Source organism: Dipodomys ordii, unplaced genomic scaffold (assembly GCF_000151885.1).
Source record: "Dipodomys ordii isolate 6190 unplaced genomic scaffold, Dord_2.0 Scaffold36, whole genome shotgun sequence".
Classification (NCBI taxonomy): Eukaryota; Metazoa; Chordata; class Mammalia; order Rodentia; family Heteromyidae; genus Dipodomys; species Dipodomys ordii.
The window spans coordinates 1,054,640-1,067,572 of record NW_012267252.1 but is presented as its reverse complement, the minus strand read 5'-3'; the positions used below and the strand labels follow the sequence as shown (position 1 = coordinate 1,067,572).

Here is a 12,933-nt window from a genome sequence, read left to right as displayed (position 1 = left end):
TAAAGTGTAAATTGAGTATTCTTTTATGAATTGCTCTCTGCTGAGGAGATTAGGTTGGATATAGGGTTTAATAATAAAAATAGTGATAGTAGGGAGCTGGGCGTGGTGACACATGCCTGAAATCGTAGTTACGTGGGAGGCAACGATCAGGAAGAAAACAGTTAGAGATTAGCGTGGTTAAAAAGTTAGTAAGAACATCTCACCAAATAAGCTGGAAATGGTAGGATGTGCCTGTACTCCCAGATATGTGGGAGGGACAGGTAGGAAGATTATAGTCTAAGGTTGGCCTGGGCAAAAATTCAAGAACCTGTCTCAGAAATAAGGAAAGTTTAAAACAAAAAAAAGGCTGAGGGCTGGGAAGGTGGCTTAGTGGTAGAGCGCTTGCCTTGCATGTCTGAGGCCCTGGGTTCGATTCCTCAGCACCACATAAGCAAAAAGAAAAAAGGCCAGAAGTGGCGCTGTGGCTCAAGTAGAGCGCTAGCCTGGAGCTGAAGAGCTGAGGGACAGCACCCAGGCCCAGAGTTCAGGCCCCACGACTGGACCCCCCCCCCCAAAAAAAAAAGGCTGAGGGTATGGTTCAAGTGATACAGTGCTTACCTAGCAAATTGTAAGGTTCTGAGTTCAAACTCTACTACTCCTCCCCAAATACTACGACTACTCCTACTACTAGTACTATAGTATTCACCTAAAACTTTGCATATGCTAGGCACTCTTATACACTTTTGGCAAGCTTATTATTCAGTACACATGAAAGCACTGTGCGATATTAACTACTATCACCATTTTATGGACAGGAAAAGGGAAGCTCAGAGGACTGAAACAACTTGATCCAAGATAATTATGGACAAAGACTTAATTTAACAGCTATCATTTCCTCTTTGCAAGAGAATGTGAACTTTGGTTGACTTCCTAGCTCTGTTACCCAGGTAACTTGATAAGAGCCAAATGTCAACTGTTTCTAGGCAACATAACCCATGATAAAAAAATGACCCCTGATGGGTCCCGTTCTATCTGGATATGAGAGAAGCTGTACATAAACTGACAACACTTGAAAGGACCTGTGCTTGGGGTTTCTCCGAGGGCAACGATTCTGGCATGTGTCTTGGAGGTGTGATAAGAAATGGCATTCCTTGCCAGACACTGGTGGCTCACACCTGTAATCCTAGCAATTTAGGAGGCAGAGATCTAAGGATTGTGGTTCAAAGCCAGCCCAGGAAGGAAAGCTAGTGAGGCTCTTATTTCCAACGAACCCCCAGAAAACTGGAAGTGGAGCTGTGGCTCAAAGTGGTAAAGTGCTAGCCTTGAGCAAAAGAGCTCAGGGATAGTGCCCAGGCCTCAAGTTCAAGCCCCATGACTGACAAAGAAAAAGAAGAAGGAAGGAAGGGAAGAAGGGAGGGAGGGAGGAAGGGAGGGAGGGAGAGAGAGAGGGAGAGAGAGAGAGAGAGAGAGGAAGAGAGAGAGGAAAGAAGGAAGGAAGGAAGGAAGGGAGGGAGGGAGGGAGGGAGGGAGGGAGGGAGGGAGGGAGAGAGATGGTATGCTGGTGGGCTTTTCCCCAGTTTGGCCTCTGAACTGCCTGCTGTGATTCTCAGCTCCTTGAATTGGCTTCTGTTATATACCAGCACTGTCCTAAATGAAGAAGGCCTTTTGACACTGTGATGCTGGCCTGGCTCCTATGTCCTTCTACGTAGACTGATGCCAAGCATGATTATCTTATGAGTTTCAAAACTCCATTGGACCTTAAAAGACTAGCTGAGGGCTGGGAAGGTGGCTCAGTGGTAGGGTGCTTGTTTTGCATGCATGAGGCCCTGGGTTTGATCCCTCAGCACCACATAAGCAGAAAAAGCTGGAAGTGGGGCTATGGCTCAAGTGATAGAGTGCTAGCCTTGAACTGAAGAGCTGAGGGACAGAGCTCAGGCCCAGAGTTCAGGCCCCACAACCGACAAAAAAAAAAAAAAAGAGACTAGCTGATAGCTGGGCGCTGGTGTTTCAAGCCTATAATCCTAACTACTCAGGATGATGAAATCAGAGGAACACAGTTCAAAGCCAGCCCAGGAAGGAAAGTTCATGAGACTCTTATCTCTAATTAACTATCCAAAAGCCAGAAATGGAGCTGTGACTCAAGTGGTAGAACACTAGCTTTGAGCCAAAAAAAAAAAAAAAAGATTTTCTTAAGGACAACACCAGGCTCTGAGTTAAAGCCCCAAGACCTCATGTACTCATATAAGCAGCAAAAACGAAGAGATGGAAAACTCAAAGCTGGTCCTTACGCATTTGAAGCAATGCACAAGCTAGAAATTATGCTAGATCTCTGCTGCGCACGCGCGCGCGCGCACACACACACACACACACACACACCACACACACACACACACTCACACACACACACACACACACACACACACAGCCTCAGGCCTAAGTAGGCTGCTTAATTCTAGCAAGGTCAGGAGTTCACATTTAGCAGAGCCTAGTTTGTCTGTTTGCAAAATCAGGCTCTTAATGGCCAATTTAGATGGGACTGTAAAGTAAAAAGATTTCTTTTTCACAGATGGCTCCTTTAGTACTGCCTGGATCATTTTAGTACATATGCATACTCTACAAGTGTCCTTGGAAGGTGCTTGTCTGGTTGGGGTTGAGGGGAAGGGAGAAGCTTAGCCTCTGCTGAGTTACTTTTGCTGCTGCATTTCCTCCCCCTCCTTTTCTCATTTACTCTCTTTTACAAAAAAATACTTTGGCCAGACCCCAGTGACTCACACCTGTAATTCTAGCTACTCAGGAGACTGAGATCTGAGGATCACAGTTCAAAGCCAGCCTGAGCAGGAAAGTCCATGAGACTCTTTTTTTGTCGGTCATGGGGTTTGAACTCCGGGCCTAGGCACTGTCCCTCAGCTCTTCAGCTCAAGGCTAATGCTCTACCACTTGAGTCACAGCGCCACTTCCGGCTTTTTTTCTGCTTATGTGGTGCTGAGGAATCGAACCCAGGGCCTCATGCATGCAAGGCAAGCACTCTACCACTGAGCCACCTTCCCAGCCCCCTAAAATAACTTTTATCCTTAGAGGGACGTTACAAAAAATACTGGAGTTCCTGCATCCCTTTCACTCAGGTTTAATTAACCATAGGACAAAGGTCACAGTGAAGAAATTACTTTAGTACCGTACTTTTAGCCAAGCCTTGTTCAGATTTCACTGACTTGACACTCATCTTCTGTTCTAGGATCCTGTCTAGGTTCTTCCACTGCATTGTTTTTTTTTTTTTTCTGCTTAAACTCTGAAACTCTGAGACAGTTCCTCAGTCTTTGTCTGGACACTTGGAAAGAGTGCTTTATAGAGTGCCATCAATTTGAATGTGTCAGTGTCCCCATGATTGGACTGAAGTTAGGAGTTTTAGCAAGAGTGCCATAGCAATATTGATATGACCTTGTCAGTACATTGGATCAAGGAATCTTCATATGTCTGCTACTGGGGCATATTCTTTTATTTTATTTTTTTTTGAGGTGAACAGTGCTAGAAACAGAATCAGGGCCTAGTCCATACTAGCCAAGAACTCTAAATTCATTTATTGATTCAATATTTTTCTTTTGGTGGTACTGGGTTTTGAACTCAGGGCAATGATCTTGCCAGGCAGGCACTCTACCAATAGTGCCATGCCTCAGACCTTAAATATAAATTCTTATCAGAAAAAAATTAAATATTAAGGATCATTTCAGTCACCCCAATCTCTCTGCAGCCTATGTTGTAGAATTTAGAGGTGACAAGAGTGATTGTGATTCACATAACTGGTCCCTCATTTAGAGATTTTGCACTAGAGGATACAAAGCTACATTATAACCAGTGTAACATGTCCACTACAAAAGGTTAAGTAAGGAAGCCAGTTCCTGCTTTGTGTGTATCTAGGATAAGAGGCCAGGGTCACATCAACAGGATCACAGTGTTTCTTCCTTGAATAGGTTAAAAAAATACAAAAATCCCCTAAAGCAGATAGTTCACACCTGTACACAGGAAGCTAAGCTCTGAGGATCATGGTTCAAAGCCAGTCTGGGCAGGCTTTCTAGGGAAAATCTTTGAGACTCTTATCTCCAATTAACCACCAGAAAAGGCAGAAGGGGGCTGTGTGGCTCAGGTGATAGAGCACTAGCTTTGAGCAAAAGCAGCTCAGGGATAGAGTACAGGCCCTGAGTTCAAGCTACAGGACCAGCACAAAAAAGACCACAAAAAACTTTTCGTCATTCCTTATCTTCATCTTCTCAGTTTCCAGGAAACTGTTGGTCCTACTTTCTTTAATTTTTTCTTTTCCTTTCTTTTCTTTTCTTTCATTTGTGAGGTGCTGTCCTTGAGCTCCTTTTGTTCAAGGCTAATACTCTTCCACTTGAGCTACAGCACCACTTTGGGCTTTTTCTCTGATTCCATTGGAGCTAAGAGTCTCACAGACTTTCCTGACTGGACTGGCTTAGAACTGTGATCCTCAGGGCTGGGAAGGTGGCTCAGTGGTAGAGCGCTTGCCTTGCATGCATGAGGCCCTGGATTTGATTCCTCAGCACCATATAAGCAAAAAGAAAAAAAAAAGCTGGAAGTGGCGCTGTGACTCAAGTGGTAGAGCGCTAGCCTTGAGCTGAAGAGCTGAGGAACAGTGCCCAGGCCCAGAGTTCAGGCCCCACGACCAGACCAAAAAAAAAAAAAAAAGAACTGTGATCCTCAGATCTCAGCCTCCTGAGTATCCTCTACCAGTACCCAGCTGGTCCTATTTTCTTATATCTCCTCTAAAGTTTCTCTTTCTTTTCTTTTCTTTCTTTCTTTCTTCCTTCCTTCCTTTCTTTCTTTCTTCATTTATTTTTATTTATTTATTTTGTCAGTTGTGGGGCCTGAACTCTGGGCCTGGGCGCTGTCCCTCAGCTCTTCAGCTCAACACCAGCACTCTGCCACTTGAGCCACGGCACCACTTTCAGCTTTTTCTGCTTATGTGGTGCTGAGAAATCGAACCCAGGGCCTTGTGCGTGCAAGGCAAGCACTCTACCTCTGAGCCACCGTCCCAGCCCCTTTTCTTTCTTTATATATACAAATCAATACAAAAATAGAATTTTGCTTTGCTTCCTTCAGGTAGCATATCAATGATCTAAAATTCTAAATTTTTTTTCAGCATCTCCCCCCTTCCTCCATCTAGGTTCTAAGATTTGAATTCAGGACCTGGATGCTGTCTCTGAGCTTTTAATTTGTTCAACACTAGCACTCTATCACTTGAGCCACAAAGCTTTTTTCCAGTTGTGGCATTTGAACTCAGGGCATGATCACTGTCCCTGGGCCCTTTTGCTCAAGGCTAGTAAGCCACAGCTCCACTTCAGGTTTTTGAGTGGTTATTTGGAAATGAGTCTCTTGGGGATTTTTCTGTCTGGGCTGGCATTGAACCATGGTCCTCAGATCTCAGGCCCTTGAGTAGCTAGGACTATTTCCAGCTTTTTGATGGCTAAGTGGAAATAGTCTCATGGATTTTTCTGGCCCAGACTGGCTTCAAGCTGTGATCCTCAGATCTCACCCTTCTGAGTAGTTAGGATTACCTGCGTGAGCCACCAGCATCTGGCTATCCAAATCTTTAAGAATCTATATTTCTTATAGAATAATGAAACTTGTTGAAAATGTTTTAATAAGCAAAGAGTAGGGTAAAGAAGAGAGATAGATGGGGTGAATTTGCTTGGGATACATTATATGCATGTATGGAAATGTCACTATGAAACTCACCATGGACTACTGATATATGCAAATAAAAATAATATATGTTCCTTTTCCTTTCTTGTCTGAGACTTTTTAAAATTAATATTGTGGTATAGTCTCTTGGTAAATCTCTCTGGAATCTAGTTGTCCTCCCTCCTCAGAGATAATCACCAGGAATTTAAAATGTTAGCATTCCTAGCATGTTTCTTTACTTAACTATGTATTTATAAATTTGTAAATCATTTGTAGGTCTTCACGCTGAATATAAACAATTTCACATTGCAATCAGTTGTATGTAACTTTTCAGTCAATACTATATTTTGGGGATATAACTATGTTGGTAGAAGTGTTTCTAGTAATTTTTGTTTTTAATGCTATTACTGGGGCTTGAACTCAGGGCCTCGTGCTCTTGTTTGGCTTTTTCTTTCAAGGCTGGTACTCTACAATGCCTCTATTTCCAGCTTTTTACTGGTTACTTAGATAAGAGTCTCACAGTTTGTCTGCCTGCGCTGACCGCGATTCTCAGATCTCAGCCTTCTTACGTAGTTGAGATTATAAGCATGAGCTACCAGTGTCTGACTTGGTAATTATTTTTTAACTTCTGCATGATTTAGACATTGTCTGTTGTCTCTACGTGCACTTTTTGCTGCAATAAACAGTGTTGCATATGTATATTTCAAAACAGAACTTATTTTTTCCATCTATCTGTACCTTTTTTTTATTGTGAAAATACCGTACAGAGGGGCTACAATTACTGTCTATACCTTTTGAGACCTATGGTCCAAGAAAGGACATGGGATTTGTGAATGTTGCATTGTTTGTTTGTGTGATTGATTTTATGCTTCATACTGACTGGGTGTCCTTGTGAGGAGCTAGATGGCTGAGTGCCTGGATCTCTGGAAGAAGTTACCACACCTTGTTAAGTCCATCTGTGATATCTCCTGGCCCATGTGGAAGATAGCAGATCAACTCTTAGTCTTCTTTGTTTCCAGATGTTGAAATGCTTCAGGCCAGTGCATCCAACCCAGTCCCTCGAGAGAGTTTCTCTCGGCCCACTAAGGACTCTATGATCCGCAAATTCCTAGAAGGTAAGTTGCAGAAGCAAAATAAAATATAGGGGAGGGTTTACAAACAAGTTAAAGACATTGCCTGATGACCCTTGAGGACCAGGCTGACACACACATGGCATACGGTGTGACTAAAGCAATTGTTCCTCCTCCGTACCTGCCCTCCTACCAGCAGTCAAAGAAGGCCCAAAGTGCCCACTACTGGAGCCACTTCTTTGGCTATGCCAGTTGTCTCCAGCAAGACCTCTTTCAAAAAGCATATTTCAGGCTGGGAAGGTGGCTCAGTGGTAGAGCGCTTGCCTTGCATGCCTGAGGCCCTGGGTTTGATTCCTCAGCACCACATAAGCAAAAAGAAAAAAGCCCGAAGTGGCTCAAGTGGTAGAGCGCTAGTCTTGAGCTGAAGAGTTGAGGGACAGCGCCCAGGCCCAGAATTCAGGCCTACGACTGGGCCCCCCCCAAAAAAGCATATTTCTATTTTTGAAACATTTTTATTGTTATTATAAAGTTGATGTTCAGAGGAGTTACAGTTTTGTAAGTCAGGTACAGCATGCATTTCTTTTTGAACACTGTCACCCCTTCCTTCGCTCTCTCCTAGTTTTTCCCTCCTATCCCCACAATAGGTTATATTTTCAAAATAGTATTAATGAACACCCCTGCTGCATTTGTTTACCCTTTGTCCCTTCAACATTTCTAGTTTTATTCAGCCAAAACTTACCAAGTACATGCTATGTGCCAAGTGCTGTTCTGGATATTGGAGTTGGGGGCAGACAGAAAAAGAAGATGGGATCAGTATCCGGAAGGAGGGGAGTAGACACATGTTTTAGGAGGTGGAAGATGTGTTGCCTCACGGATTGGGCATCGACTCTGATTGGTATATATTCCTCGCTTTGCTCAGTTGGAAGGCCTTAGGCAAATTATTCAACTCCTCTAGGTCTCAGCTATAAATTGAGATGAATGTGAAAATTAAATGAGTCATTGTGCATGATTATGAATATAAACATTAACGAAGTTTGTGATTGTTGTCACCGTTGTTATTATTATTACTACTGTGGTTTCAGGGGTAGGACTGATTCTTTAATCCTGACCAATCATTTAACATCGGCAATGGTTTTGTCAGTCAAGAAGCTGTAAAAAGAGTGCAGAGCTGCTGCTGCTGCTTGCTATTATAAAAGCAATGCCAGGCATGGTGGCTCATACCTGTAATCCCAGCTACTCAGTAAGCTGAGACTGGGAGGATCAAAATTCAAGGGCAGCTTGGGCAAAAAGTTCATAAGACCCCATCCCAAAAGGAAAAGTTGCATGCAGTAGTTCATACCTGTCAGCCCAGCTATGGCAGGAACCATAAAATATAAGAATCACAGTTCATATTGGCCTGGCCTCAAAAATAACCAGACCTGAAGAGCCAGGGTGGGTGCCTAGCAAATACAAGGTCTTACATTTAAATCCTATACTTCTACCAAAGACGAGCAAACAAAAAAAATCACATCATTTTTTGTGTCTACTTAGTCATTTTGCTATGAAATATCATCTAATATATTAAGTCAGTCTCCTATTAAGACTATTTAGACTTTGGCACCGCGAATATCTTTGTTATGAATATCTTTGCTCATGTTTGAATCCATGTGTGCTGTAAATTACTAGAAATAGAATTGCTGGGTCTTAGAAAATTTGTAGTTGTGATTGTGACAGTCTCAGATCACTCTCCTCCAACGTTCTTGCAAGCTCGCATTCTCACCTGGGACATATGAAAGGTTCTAGCACATGATTTTTCATATAAAATCTTAAATGGAGGCTTAGTGTACAACACAGATAAAACTGGAACTGTTCCCAGTCATTTCATTTGTTCTACCCAATATGATTCTGAGAGCTCTGAAGCATTAGTTTGAAACCCACACATCTGGTGCCCATGAATGGCTGGGAGGGATGCATGGAGATAAGGCTGGATTGATGCCTGGGGCTGGGCTGGGAGGGCTTGGCTCCCTACTCCATTCCTGTGGCCTCTAGTCAGTCAGCTCCAGAGAGTTACATGGAGTTCTAGGCAGGGATTAACTTTCTGTTTCCAATAAAATTCAGGGGTATCACAGAGCAGTACTTGGAACATACCAACCAGTGTCTGTTGTTTCATTTACTAGGTGATTATTTTAAATGGCACAATCTGGTCTTGACAAGGAAGATTGAGCAACAGGCTCAATGTGCCAGGAACTCAGCAGCACAGAACTGAATTCATTTGAGGTGACCTTAAACATTGGGTAGCACATTTCCTGTAATTTTTTTCTTTTTGCTTCTCTAGTATTTGTTGATTCAAGGGAGCTTTGGCAGCTGGAATGAAGAGAGATTTTTTTTTCCTATATATTTCTCTTGTTTGGCCAGCAGGGATCAGGCAAGTGGTTGGATGATTTTCAGTAGCTGCTGACGGTGTGGGGTGAGGTATGGGACCCCACATGCACAGTCTTCCAGTAAAAGGGGTGTCCCTTACCCAGGGCTTCCAACAAATGCCTCCCCTATAGATAGATGTTGCTAAAGAGTAGATGCTGCTTATGCCAAAGCATACACACTTGTTACTCTCAGTTTCTGAAGCCATAAAGCTTTCTCTTCCATGGAAGAGGATTCCACATAGCTGATATCTAGCAGCCTGAGGTTGGCCCAAGAGTTCCCAAGACCTGCCCAACCTAGATATGAAGTAGGTAGACACCTTCTGTAAGTACATCGAGATATGGGAATGAAGAAAGGTTGGGCCTTTTTCTCATGGAATTTTCAATCCAGTGATTTATTGTTAGTTTTTGCTGTTATTAAATCTTTTCTAAGCTGCACGAAGACTGTTCTTGTGTTTCTGATGTTATGGGTCCAGAGTGTTAACCAGGTTGGTCCCAGTTCATTAGAAAACTCTAGTACCTGAAGCCTTGCCTTCAAGGTAAGTTTCTAACTATCTGCTCATCTTCAAAAGGATATATATATATATATCCATACATACATATTCAAACCAAGTCTCTGCTTGGTTCAGAATTTCGTCTTTTTTTTTTTTTGTCGGTTGTGGGGCTTGAACTCTGGGCCTGGGTGCTGTCCTTAAGCTCTTCAGATCAAGGCAAGCACTCTACCACTTGAGCCAGTGCCACGTCTGGTTTTCTGAGTGGTTTATTGGAGATAAGAGTCTCATGGATTTTTCCTGCCCCGGCTGGCTTCGAACCTCGATCCTCAGATCTCAGCCTCCTGAGTAGCTAGGATTATAGGCATGAGCCACCAGCTCACCGGCCTGGCTTCATCTTCTCCTCCTCCTCCTCCTCCTCTTCTTCTTCTTTTAAAAGAATGTTACTTAATGGGCACATGCTGTATGAAAGGCTCTGCATTTGGTTTTAAGATAATGTGGGGTAAGGCCTGTCTTTCTGTAGCTAACAGTCTAGGGAAAGAGGCAGGAAGTGGCCCTTACACTAATAAACATCTTAATGACTGTGGTGGCAGGATCATGGAGCAAAGAATGAGACACAGTTTGTATAATAACAGAATGGACCCAATTTCGACTGTGTGGTCAGTGAGATGACCTTTCTGAGGTGACAGAATGTGTGACACTTGGAGGGGGTGCATTGCAGAGGGAAGAAGGTTCTAAGATGAGGAACAATATTCCAAAGCAAGAGTTTAGCCAGAGATACTGGAACAAATCCAATGTGTTTGGAGACAGAGTCAAGAAGAGTTACTATGAAAGTCACCCTTTCCCTGCAGGTGGCAATAGCTCTCCCAGAGCATTCCACTTTGTTACCATAGGACAACTCTCCCCAGAATTCCTTCCTTTCTTCCTTCCTTCTTTCCTTCCTTCCTTCCTTCCTTCCTCCCTCCCTTCCTCCCTCCCTCCCTCCCTTCCTCCCTCCTTCCTTCCCTTCCTTCCTTCCTTCCTTCCTTCCTTCCTTCCTTCTTTCCTTCCTTTTTTCTTTCCTTCTTTATCACATTGTGGATGATGATGAGGCCTTTCTGCAAATTCTTCCTTCTTTTTACCAGTACTGGGGCTTGAACTCAGGGCCTTGTGCTCTTACTTGGCTTTCTTGCTCATACCTGGTAGTCTGTGACTTCAGCTATGCCTCCAACATAGTTTTTTGTGGATTGATTGGAGATAGAGTCTTACTGGAACTGTGATCTTTCAGGTGTCATCTCTTGAGTAGCTAGGATTATAGGCATGAGCCAGTGGTGCCAGGTAGAACTAGAGTTTTCTAATGAACTGGGACCAGCTTGGTCAACCCTTTTTACCCACAGCATCAGGAATAGTTTTCCTGCAGCAAAAGAGAAGACACAACAATTTTTTAAATTCTTGATTGCAATCACTGGATTGCAAATTCTATAGGAAGAAGGCCTAACATCTCTTTGTTCCTGTACCTCAAATCGGTATTTAAAAGGATTTGTTGACTGAATGGTGCCAAGGACAAGAAACAGAACACTGCAAAGAGATCTTAGAGTTATGGGCAGAACTTGGGAGGAAATTTTGTCCTTAGTTCTTTTAGTCAGCGGAGAGCAGAGGGGAAGCAGAGATTTCAAAAGCTGCAGGATCATAGGAGTTAAGAGAGAAGCTGCAGAGCCAGTTTTCCTGGGTGCCAAGCTAGCTCTCAGGGAGTTTAGACAAGTTATTTAAATCCTCATGGCTCCAGTTTCTTCCTCTGCGAAAAAAGATGAATGATTGTAACTAGTAAATCAGTCATGTGGGTAATACTCATAAAGGGAGTCCTCAGGAATGATTTCTTGTGGCCATTTTGTGGAGAATGAAGACGATGCAGGAGCCATTGTTGCTGAGGACTCCAGGACATCTTCAACACTGCGGACCAGATCCCAGGGGTTGGTTCCAAGTGTCCTCAGGCTGTGTCTTCTTTCTCTTAGTCCTAACAGGATGAGTATTAGTGTTTTAGGGATCATGTCCTGAGCTGCACGGCAGCTGCATGGCAAAGTAGCAAATGATGTAGGTGAGTTGTCAATGTTCTCTGCTTGCACCAAGTTTTGAGTAGATGATTTAAGAAATGATGTGGGTGAAGCCTTTTGTCAGAGGCCAGTACTGTGCCAGTATGGAATAGTCACTCACTCTGCTATCACGACTGACAGTCATCCAGTTTGCTTGGCCACTTCTCTCAATCACTTTTCTCTGTATTTCTAGGCAGAAGTGTGGAGACAGCCAGTTTGGAAAGAGAGCAGCACCATCTTGATAGGGAAGAAGACGTATATCACATTGTGAACGATGATGAGGCCTTTTCTGTGGATCTGGCCAGCAGGCCCCCTGTCCCTGTGCCCCGGCCAGAGGCCAGTGCTATTGGTTCTCAGCCACTACCTGACGATGAGCCCTATATTTCTAAAGGTAAGTGTGGCAGAAAAATGAATGATGCTCAGCAGGGTTTTCAGAGCACCTTAGCAGGAATTTCTTGGGTCCTCTGGATTTCTGATCTGTTGCTCAGAGACTGCCCTCTCCTGGGTGGCCTCCAGCCAGCCTCAGGAGATAGTGTCATAGAAAAAAATCTTGTTCCTAGACCAGGGGCAGTGATCACATTCAATGCTGGCCTTGCTGGAGCTGTTCGTATCTCTGCATAGGCAGAGGTAAACAAGAACCCTGATAAAATTGTATCTTCTTATTCTTCTCATTACTATTAATAATTAAAAATCTAATATGTATTAAAATCCAAAGAGTTCTCTACCAGAATATTTTTTTCTGTGGGTGGGTGTACCAATTCTAGGGCTTGAACTCAGGGCCTGGACACTGTCCCTGAGCTTTTGTGCTCAAGACTAGTACTCTACCACTTGGATTCACTTATAGTTAGTGGAGATCAGAGGGGAAATAGAGATTTCAAAAGCCATAGGATCACAGGCTCCATTTCTGGCTCTATTTGTTTGGTAGTTAATTGGTGATAATAGTCCATGGACTTTCCTGCCTGGCTGGCTTCAAACTGTGATCCTCAGACCTCAGCCTCTTGACTAGCTATGATTATAATCATGAGCCACTGATGCCTGGCTAACATTTCTTGGCGTGTATGTGTATGTGTGTGTGTGTGTGTGTGTGTGTGTGTGTGTGTGTGCGTGTGCATGCGCACCAATGCTAAGACTTGAACTCAGGCTCAAGCACTGTCTCTTAGCTTTTTCACTCAAGAATGGTTCTCTAGGGGCTGGGAAGGTGGTTCAGTGGTAGAGTGCTTGCCTTGCATGCATG

At 43.5% G+C, this 12,933-nt stretch overlaps 1 protein-coding gene across 1 annotated transcript in view; it reads left to right on the top strand.

Moving 5' to 3' along the window:
* The window catches only part of Pik3ap1 (phosphoinositide-3-kinase adaptor protein 1), a 114,060-nt gene that overhangs the window by 77,773 nt on the left and 23,354 nt on the right, over window positions 1-12,933 (top strand). The window contains exons 9-10 of the mRNA XM_013017870.1: window positions 6,693-6,788; window positions 11,893-12,090. Coding sequence (XP_012873324.1) covers window positions 6,693-6,788; window positions 11,893-12,090 — 294 coding nt within the window. The remainder of the gene's footprint in view (window positions 1-6,692; window positions 6,789-11,892; window positions 12,091-12,933) is intronic.